Here is a 9,878-nt window from a genome sequence, read left to right as displayed (position 1 = left end):
AGGCCGTGGGCTGTGGGAGGGCTGCAGTGGGCTGAGGAGCGCCGCATGGAAGCACAGAGGGCCGGGAGCAGGTGCTAGGTTTTGTCTTTAATGAGTTGCTTCGGTGCTATGCGAGCAGAGCTGCAGCGGGAATGAGGTGCTGAGCAGGACAGGCTGCAGAAGCAGAGCGCCGCACGGCCCACGTAGGGCCCGCTATGGGCTGCGCGTCAGAACACGAGGTGCTGGCACTGGGAATGTGGAGGGCCTCGCTGCGGGCAGATGGGGGCACACACAGACCCTGGGAAGGAGCTGTGGTGAGGTTCTGGGCATTTGGAGACTTCTCGGGCTTTAAATACAAAAGACCAAATCTGAATTCTAGGAAGGAGATCAGACGTGGCAGCAACCTGCAGAGAAAGCACACTCAGAATGCCCGGCCCCAGCTGCAGCACTGGCCCCTGTGCTCCCAGCAGGCCTAGAAGCATCAGAACCAAAACTGGGTTCGTGATGAGTCTCTCCTGCATCTCACAGGCTTTGGCATCCACATGCTGCAGGACCCGTGGCAGCAGCGGAGCACATCGGGGCTGGTTGTCTTTCCCCATCAGCTTGCAGTCAGCCATACTGCAGCAGTCAGGTGGGGTGAGATGGGCTGGGAGGAATAGCGACAGCGGGAGTGACGCACAGAGTGCCCGGGGCTGGCACACTGCTGTGAGCGAAGGGATCACTGCTTTGCTCTCTTACACAGAGACACTACTGGCTAATAAAGGAAGCGACCCAGTTCGGAGCTGGCCTGCTGTGCGGGGCAGCGGTTACATCTCGGCAGGGCAGTTGAGCTGATCCGTGGGCATCATCTTGTCGGTGTCGATCTTGTAGGTCCGGAGCATGCTCTTCAGGTGCTCTACAGTGTCTGGGTGCATGTCGGGAGATCGGGACATAATCCAGGCGTAGTCGAAGTGGAAAAGCCAAAGGATGTTGGTGCAGGAGTACACCAGCGAGTAGTTCTCGTAGTCAGTGGAGATGACCCAGTATGGGGCAGAAGGCATAACTGGGGGAGAGAGGCTCGGTTACACTGCGGGCAGCCACTCCTGCACAGCGGGTGGCCACAGCCTCAGACTCAGAGGTGCCCCCGCTTTCACTGCTGCAGGTCTTTTTAACAAAACCCCATCAGGACTCCTCACTTTACCCAGAGGGACCCAAGAATGCCACAAAGCCCTGCATGGGAAGCTGTAGCAGGGGAGTTAACGCCATGACCCAATTTGCTTGCCCAGCCCTCTGGCAGAGTGCGGTCCATACTCAGGCCCCTGCCTGCTCTGAGCTCCCTGCCCTCACCCCGCTGTGCTGCCAGGCCCCAGGCAGGCTCGCCCCTCACTCTGTGGCTCTGCCCCTCTGCTGCGAGGGAGCTCAGCCCACTCACATCAGCAGTACTTACACCAGTTGAAGCGGACGCCCAGCTTGGCCGGCTCCTTCACATCTGTGTGCATGATTTCTCCTTCGATTGCATTTATTTTCCCACTGGAACTAAGGGCAGGAGGACACAGGGAAGAAATCATATCAGCCGTGCTTGAAATCACATTTCAATTTCCTGACTTTGTGGGCAGGACATTGAACCCCTCCACATAGCCCTGCCTACCAACAGGTGCAGACCCCTCCTGCTGCCTGTGGGAGCTGCTGGCCTGCAGGGTGCCTGCAGCACCCAGGACTCACCAAAGATGCAGACCTCCCCATGCAGGACAGACAGAGCCCAGCGCCTTATGCAGCGTGCCAGGGCTTGCCAGACCCTGCTGCTTGCGCGTGTGTTCACCTCTGTTTATTCACCTGCATTTTTTCCAGGTCAGCACACTCTTCCACACACCGGTGGCCCATCCCTGCTCAGTGAGCTGGGGTTTGTTCCACTGCGGGTGCCGAGCACGGCCCTGCTGGCAGCAGGCTCTGCCACTCAGCCACCCATCTGATCATTGCCTGTATCTGCCGCGTGCCTCAAGACCTGCACGCTGCCCTTGGGGCAGGAAAGTTTCCCTGTTTCCTGTGAAACAGGAAGGTCCAGGACGGCAGTGCGCAGCCCCATTGGCACGCCGCCCGCGTCCCACAAGCAGCACACGGCTGTTTGCCAGCATGGGAGCTGCAGGGACAATGCGGCGCAGCTAGAGAGCGGCATGGGCACAGCTCCCCGCCGGCCACAAGGAGCCTGGTGCCACGCTGTTGTTCTTGTGAGGCAGAACAAAGTCCCCATGCCATGCCAGGGAGCGCGGGGACCGCACATCCCCCCTGCTCGCTCACGCGCTTCTCCTGCCACTGGCACCCCATGGCACCAGGGCTAGCACGGAGCCTGATACACCAACGTCTGTGTTTGTGCCTCCTCCGGCAGCCAGAAACAGGGGATGCGGAGAAAAATCACCCCCTGGGACACAGGAGGAGGGGCGGTGGGAGCCCCACCAATACAGGCACAGCCGCACACCGGCACTTACAGCATCTCCTTGTTGATCACTTTAAACTTGCCGTTCTCCTTCAGCGAGTAGTTTGCCTGGACGCAGCTTCCTTTCTCGAAATTTGAGGGCAGCTTTTCTATCTCGTACCATTTTCCCAAGTACTGAGAAAAGAAAGTCAAGAGAGAAGCTTGGAGCATGGGGGCTGGAGGTGGAACGGCTGAGCCCACTGGGTTTATGTGAGCCACGGGCATTGCAGCAGGGCAGCTTCTCCTGCACAGGGCCAGGCTGGACCAGGAGCAGGGCATTAGTATCACTGCTGCCGTGGGGCATCCAGGTCACCTCCGCCCCACAGCTGAGCACTGTGCCACTGCTCCAGTGCCACCTAACCGCTCTCACCGCCTGCTGTGAGCCTTTAGAATCACTTCACACCTTATTGATGTCGAAGTCCTGCTGTACTGGTGGGTCTGGGCACGGTCCCATGTGGAACATCTGCGCATTCCCCAAGCCAAGGAGACTGAGCAGGACTGAGAGCTGCGCTGCCGTGCCCAGCATGGCCGTACTGGTGGGAAACAGACCTGCGAAGGAGGAAAACAGCTGCATCTGGCCCTGCGAGGCGGCGGGAGGGACAGCACAGCTTCAGGTGCTGGGGTGCTCACAACTTTATCGACACCAAATAAAGTGTGATCCGACCCCTGCGAGGTGTGCTGTGAGGAAGCAGAGGGCACGTTTCCCACACAGCCCCCAGCCCCGGGCATAATGCAGCATCCTTTGTGATGTGCAGACCAGTGCAGAGCCGGGTGAGACCTGTGCCACCCACCCCACATGCTCCAGGCATGGAGCTGCTCTGCGTCCAGCAAGGAACGGCAGCGGCATTTCCCCAAGTTTTGAAGACGAGCCCAGTCTGCCTCCAGCTGCAGGGCACGGACTCCCTGCGGACAAACACAGCATCTCCTAGTTCAGACACATACCTTGGCTGACGAGGCACAGCGATGCTCCACAGAGGACCAGGTCCGCACAGAACAGCCCCTCAGGAAGCTCTCCACGCCTCGTTTTATAAGCCTGCCAGGATTCTCATTATTCAGCACCAGCACAAGCCACTCCCTGGCCCTGGACGTGTTTTGCTTTGCGGAGGGCCGGTCAGCTGCCTTAGATCCGCAGCTGGTATGGGGCCAGGGATGGGCTGCGCCTTGGCTGCTCACCCATGCAAACAGCACCCCTCGTCTCCGCGCTCCACTCCCTGCTGCTGGGCAGCCTGGGCCAACCGCTCACACAGCCCTGCAGCTGCACACAGCGGGAGGGAGAACCCCGCAGAAGGCGCAGCAGCCCTGCCCTATTGCACTGGCCCATCACTGTGCTCCCGGGTGAGATGTCCCACCTCGCACAGAGCCTGTCCCCTGCCCCACGTCCCACAGACCCTCAGTGTGCTCAAGGGCACCGAATGGGGCCTCGGCTGTGGCGTGGTGCTGCCCCATGGCCACCCCACAGAGGGATGTCCTGCTGGAGGGAGCACCAGCTCCTCACAGCCACCTCTGCGCGAGGTCTGCCTGGTGACACAGGCTGGCAGCGTGTGCTGTGCTTGTGCAAGGCAGCTCCTGACCATCCCAGTCAGTCCCAGCGCACGGGGAGGATGAAGCCTCAGGAGGCACTGCAGGGGAGCTGAGGAGCCGCCGGGTCTTTTGGCAGTTTGTTTTCCAGACTTGTCTCATCCCGAGTGAAAGGTGTCAATGTAATTAGCTCTGCGCCGACCTGACGGCTCTTCCAACAGGTGCCCAGCAAATGGCTCTGACAGCAGCGCAGTCATCTGTGAGTCCACCGGGCCCGTGTGTTATGCAAGGAGCTGGGTGACAGCCAGCTGCCCGTGTGGTTAATTACAGTCTTTAAAACCTTATCTCTGCTAAGGCTTTCACTCTGTGTGCCCTTATACGTGTGTGCACATCCTAGGGAGCCCCTGGATGCCCACACGATGCTCCAAGAGCCGCAGACATCTCTCCCAAAAGCCCATGCAGGGACGGTCAGGCCATGATGGCCCCCCCAGGTGCACTAAGGCAGAACCGAGGGGAGCCAACAGCCGGGCTCTGGCTGCTGGGCCTGCCTGCTGCCTGGGCTGTCCCTCTGTCTCTGCCCGGCCACCCAGAGCCAAGGGTCAGGGGGAAGCCGAGCCTCCCGAGAGGTTTAATTGTGGGGTGCAGAGAGCTCATCTCCAGCTGGCAGGTGGCTCCTGGCCCGGGGCAGAGGAGGGAGGCACATCAAAGGGCAGGAAGCTGGGGCAGGGCTGGGAGCACAGGAAGGAAGAGAGGTGGGGGGGGAAGCGGGGCCAAAGGAGAGCAGGAGGCGCCCGGAGCGCTGCCCGCAGGAATGGGGTCTCCCCCCGCGTGGGTGACAAAGCACACCGACCAGATGCTACTGCCTGCTCCTCACCGTGCACCCCAGGAATGCCAGCCTAGGGCAGCAGGCAACAGAACCCCTCCTTACACTGAGTTCCTGAAGCAGGGAGGGGTCTCCATCAAAATGCCATCTCCCCCGTCCACCTCCACCATGGGGAGCACCACAGTGTGCATACTGACTGTGCTGCTGGTCGGAAGCTTCCCATAGAAGTGCTTCTCAAGGAGCACAGGCTGCAGTGGATGCAGGGCTGGATGGCTCCTGGGGCTTGCTGCTTGTGGCAGGGTGGTGGAGCTGCCCTGGGATTTCGGCACCCCAGCTGCAGAGAATGGGAGAGCAGCTGGAAAAGCCTCTGGTGGAGGCACTACGGTGACCAGGAGCTCAGGCTCTGCTGTGGGACACCAGCAGGTCCTGCCTCAGTGCTGGAGCAAGAATGTCCCAGGGCCAGGGCTGAGACCCAGCACAGAGGCTACACGGTGTGTGGATGGCTCTTCCTCATACAGAAGGTTCCTTCCTTCTCTTTCTCTGTCTTTGCCCCTGCAAGTTCCTTTGGGGTGTTTTTCTGTCTCTTCTAAAGGAAACGTGGCTTTGGGAAGGCCAAACAGGCCAAAACGTGTATAGAGACAAAAATGAGCCTGGAGGGGAAAAGGCAGAGAAAAAAGAAGCGCAGGTGGGAATTCTTCTCTGTTTCTAGGAGTGGCAGAAAGCGCTTTGAAATCTGTTTGTGCAAAATGGTGTAAAAATTCCAATTACAGCTATAGTACCAAAGGAAGTAAACAAGCTGTGGAAGCAAGAACTGGCCTCTGGGATGGAGGAACGTGGTCCAAGGTGACTGCATCAAAGATGCTGTGATTCATGCATGTACGGTAGTGAGTAATTTTCCACCTCGGAAATTATCCAATTACATATTCAAAACAGAAGAAGGCAGAATGAGATTTAAGGAGTTGTAAACCTGAACAAGATGTTATTATGCCAAAGCAATGCTGGCGGTGCGGGCTGCAGGGGAAGCTGCCCTGGTCAGGATGGGGAGAGAAGTCAGTGGGGTCCCTGCCTGCCTGATAGCAGAAAAAATGAAATAGAGCGCATTAAAATAAGGACAGAGAGGTGTGAGCCGGGCAGTCTCCTCAGACAGGACTACATTGCTGAGCTGGAACAGCCATAAGCTTAGGCCCTGCAGCACTTTGCCCCTGTGGATGCGCTCACTATAAAGACCAGAGCTCAGGCAGTGCTGGATCCCGGCCTTCCAGCCCGACCCAGAGGTGCCCCACACCACGCTGTACACGGCTGAACAAGGGCAAAAAAAGTTATTCTGCATTTCACTGCTGTGTTATCAGTGCGTGTGCTGGGTAGCAGGCACTGCGTGTGTTCAGCCCTGCCTGGAGGAGCAAGGAGGGGTGCAGCAGCTCCCGAGGCTGTGCCGTGCCGTGCTGTGCAGGTGTCAGCACTGCAGCCTGACCCATGCACTCCTACCCACACACATCCATTTTTTGGCAGAGTCCTTAAGTGGTCCCCAGCAAACTGAAACATTTTTTCAAGGGCTTTAAAAATAACCATCGAGCGCACTTAGAGCTGCGGTGGGACTTTGTGCAAGCTGCAGATCACTGCAGCGGAGGCAATGGCTGTGCCCTGAGTGGCTGCGGTGAGGCTGCTGGGCAGAGGTGTGAGGAAGCTGAGCGCAGGCAGAGGGAGCTGCTCGGACACCTCGCAGTGCCAGGAGCGGAGCTGCTGCATCTCAGTCTGTGCTACAACTTTAAAACGGAGCAGCTCTCACCTGACTACACGGCCCAAACGCTCCCTTCACAGTCAAAGCAGCTATTTTCTTCGAATTCACCTGTTTCTACTTTCATCAATGCCTTTGCACACGGTGAAGGAAGATGGGCCAGGCTGCTCCGGATCATTCTGCTGCTCCGGGTCACTCTGCTGCTCTGGCTGCGTGCTGGAGCTGGGAAGCACTGGGGAACTGCCCGGTCCTGCAAGAGAAAGACATGGGGCCAAAGCATGTGGCACAGTGCTTGGGGGTGGACAGCCTTGCAGCTGCAAACTCACAGGTGGTGGGAGACAGAGACCCGCTCTGCTACTGCTCTGCTTGCAGTCAGTGCTGGGAGATGAACCCCTCGAGGGAAGTGAAATTATCGACCCTCAGAGATGCGAATCACTGCACAACAGACACAACCACACCTGACCGGCAGTGCCTGGAGCTGCCTCCTCCCAGCCAGGTGATGCTGCCGTGGCTCTGAGTAGGGGATGTGCACATGGGGGCGGTCAGACTGAAGAGCAGTGTGAAAACGTCAAGACGCTGCCAGAGAAGGCATTGCACCATTGTGCCTCTTGAGCTTCTATCGGGGAAGAACTGTTATTGCACATCACTGTTCCAGGTGAAGGCACAGCTGTGCTACCTCCCTGAACACATGCCAAGGGAGAATATGATCTGGTCATGTTGGTAGCATCCCTGAGGCTCTTCCAGCTCTGCTGAGAATGAATGCACTCCACCTGGCTGTGGGCCAGGCCCCAGAGGTGGCTCTGGCTCTGTTACAAGCTCTCATGCTATTTGTAGCATCTCTCCCCATCCCCAGTGCTCAGGCAGCTGGTTGAGAAACACTCTGGTATTGGTTTTGGTTTGTTAGAAAGGCATTTCTCAGCATTGTGGTCACAGAAGATGCTGAAAACTCACGTTTTGAAACCCCAGACAGAAAGACAGGTGCTGCTGCTGTCTTGCTATTTACAGCATCACTGTGTCCAGGGCAGCCCCCAGGGTAGGAGGATTAAGACCTAGGACACACAGAATGGTGTTGAATTTGTAAAGCACAAAATGAGCCTCCAGCTGAGGTGCACTGGGTGGCACTGTTGCAGTGGGTGCAGCTGGGCCAGCAGCAGTCAGTGCAGGGCAGGGCTCAGCTGCCTTGCAGTGCTGATGGAGCTGTTGTAGTAATCTTGAATACAGCCTTCTAATCTTCATTTAACACGTCAAATACTTTTTTTTTTCCCAGATGATAATGCTGATGTTCATCTTTGATCTTTTCTCAAGGGCAAGATCCAACTGAATTTGTGCATGGTGGTTTAACCCTGTGGCTCCAGCTGGCAGAAGTGAGTAGGGACAGCACATGCATTTACAGCTTCTGCACCTGAAACCCTCAGCCTTGTCTCCTTGCCAGACCACATGAGTTTCCTTGTCCAACCTTCTCAGTCTTTCAAACCGAATGTCACTCGTCACCTAAGTGGGAGGGCACAGCTGCCTGCACAGTGCTGCACTTCAATGCTCAAAAATGACCTGGATGGAAAGGTTTAAAGATGGAAGATTCTTTAGTCAAGACTGTGTACAGTCTTCAGATACATAAGAAGCAGTTATAAAAGGAACAGACTCCTGTCTGCATCCCCCGCTGGTGGAGGGGGTGTTTGAGGGTTGAAGTCCAGGAGCCCTGGGGTACCCGAGTCCCCGTGTAGACCTTGGAGAACAGGACTGCACTGCAGCAACAGAGGTATGGCACTGAGGAGAGCAGCCCTGGGTAATGTCCCGTGCTGCTTTCACAGACACGGCTGTGTATGAGAATACTGCCATCTCTGGCCTCCTTCCCAGTAATGTTTCTGGCAGAAATACAGCTCCTCAGCTACAGGTTCAAAGCCAGATATGCACAAAGGGCTTCTTAAATCCGACACCCACTCACCTTCATCCCAGGTATCAAAGCCATAGGCTCCACAGACTATTGCTGACACACCATGAGTCAGTCAGATGCACCCTTTGGTCAGGAAAAAGAGTACCTGTTAGCTTGGGCCTGCTGGGCAGAGCAGAGCAGCTCACATCCCTTGCCTTTTTTATTTTTACCTTTTGCCAGTGCTCAGTAAGCAGACAGTGCCTATGAGGCCATCATTTGGAAGGAAAGCGACACATAGCAATATTCCAATTGTTAAGATTATCTAAGAGAAATGACACATCATTGCCTATGAACACTTCCCCAGATGCTGGCTTTTCTCTCAGCCAAGCAGTCTGCAGATTACCATTCCAATGCAGCAGTTAACATTTGGTATCACTCACCTCCTGACCAATTCTACAACTGTTTGAGCTCTCCCAGCCATACAAAAACAGCAGACCTAGGGTGTCATTCACTCACAGCTGTGGTAGCAACTTCTGAAGCCCAGAGGAAGAAGCATATGTTCTTACTCTCTGCGTATCTCCCTGTACAGCTAAACACATACAAGACCGTCAATGAGGGATCTCCATAGCAACTTCTTGCCTCTGCCTGAGATGAACCACTTCCTCTGCAGCTCTTGCTGCTTAGAAGAGCTTTCTGGTTTCTCTGGACTTTTAGAGATGATCTTTATTTACTCCACCCCCCAATAAACCTCACCCTCTAAACTCTCTCCCTGTGCTGCCAGTGGAGGATTCGCGTTGAGTGTAAGCCAAGTACCACGGGTGCTCTGAGGTCAGGGACACACACTGAGACTTGTCACTATTCTTGGACTTGTTCCGTGGTTCAGACAGAGAGATCCTGGAGCTACTTGGAGCACCCAGACAGATTCACAGAGTTCAGATGGGAGGCTGCAGAAGTCCCCTTGCTGTGTTAAGCTACACCAGAGCAAACACAACACGCAGAAAACCACTCCTGGGCTCCCAGAGGCATCATAGAGAACCAACCCAATGTGAACAGGAAAACAAAACTATTTTGCAAGGACTGAAAGAGCTGTATGTCTTAAAGCATCATGAAGAACATGCAGGGAAAGGCAGGACTGCCATGGTCTTAGCAGCTGCTCCTTCGTAGGAAAGCCACAGCCTAACTCCAACAAGATACCACAGCAGCAATGAGCATGGATTTCCACAGGATACCACTTAGCTTCTGACTTCTCTGTCCTCCAGATTTGAAGGTCGTTCGTTCTCAAAAGGAATTAGGTTTTCTTCCCTGTTACTCATTAGCAAGACAATCTGCCCTCAGTGACTGCATAATGCAACACGCTACAGTGATCTAACTGCCTCAGGGAGCAGATTTTAAAACCAAGTTTTCACTGGACAGCAAGCAGCTGCTGGATGTTTAAGATGGGAAGGAACCAGCTCAGTCAGCTTGGCTCTCCCCTGCTGGATCAGAGCTCACGTACTGTACCGAA

At 55.8% G+C, this 9,878-nt stretch overlaps 1 protein-coding gene across 1 annotated transcript; it reads right to left on the bottom strand.

Annotated features, from left to right (window-relative positions):
- Positions 1–67: 67 nt before the first annotated feature.
- APOD (apolipoprotein D) lies at positions 68–3,428 on the bottom strand. Its single transcript, NM_001011692.2, has 5 exons — positions 3,371–3,428; positions 2,832–2,977; positions 2,442–2,563; positions 1,406–1,494; positions 68–1,021 (listed from the first exon to the last, which is right to left on the bottom strand). The coding sequence occupies exons 2-5, from the start codon at positions 2,952–2,954 to the stop codon at positions 786–788; spliced, it is 570 nt and encodes a 189-aa protein (NP_001011692.1). The 5' UTR covers positions 2,955–2,977; positions 3,371–3,428; the 3' UTR covers positions 68–785.
- Positions 3,429–9,878: the final 6,450 nt, after the last annotated feature.

The sequence above is a fragment of the Gallus gallus genome, chromosome 9, assembly GCF_016699485.2.
Source record: "Gallus gallus isolate bGalGal1 chromosome 9, bGalGal1.mat.broiler.GRCg7b, whole genome shotgun sequence".
Lineage (NCBI taxonomy): Eukaryota > Metazoa > Chordata > Aves > Galliformes > Phasianidae > Gallus > Gallus gallus.
Note: the sequence above shows the minus strand (reverse complement) of the source record. Positions and strands in the feature narration are given on the sequence as shown.

Coding starts and splice junctions, on each gene's coding strand:
- APOD (NM_001011692.2), bottom strand. CDS start 2,954: ATGCTGGGCACGGCAGCGCAGCTCTCAGTCCTGCTCAGTCTCCTTGGC. Junction 1,495..2,441: donor GTGATCAACAAGGAGATGCT/GTAAGTGCCGGT, acceptor TCCTGCCCTTAG/TTCCAGTGGGAAAATAAATG. Junction 1,022..1,405: donor GGGCGTCCGCTTCAACTGGT/GTAAGTACTGCT, acceptor TCTCTCCCCCAG/TTATGCCTTCTGCCCCATAC.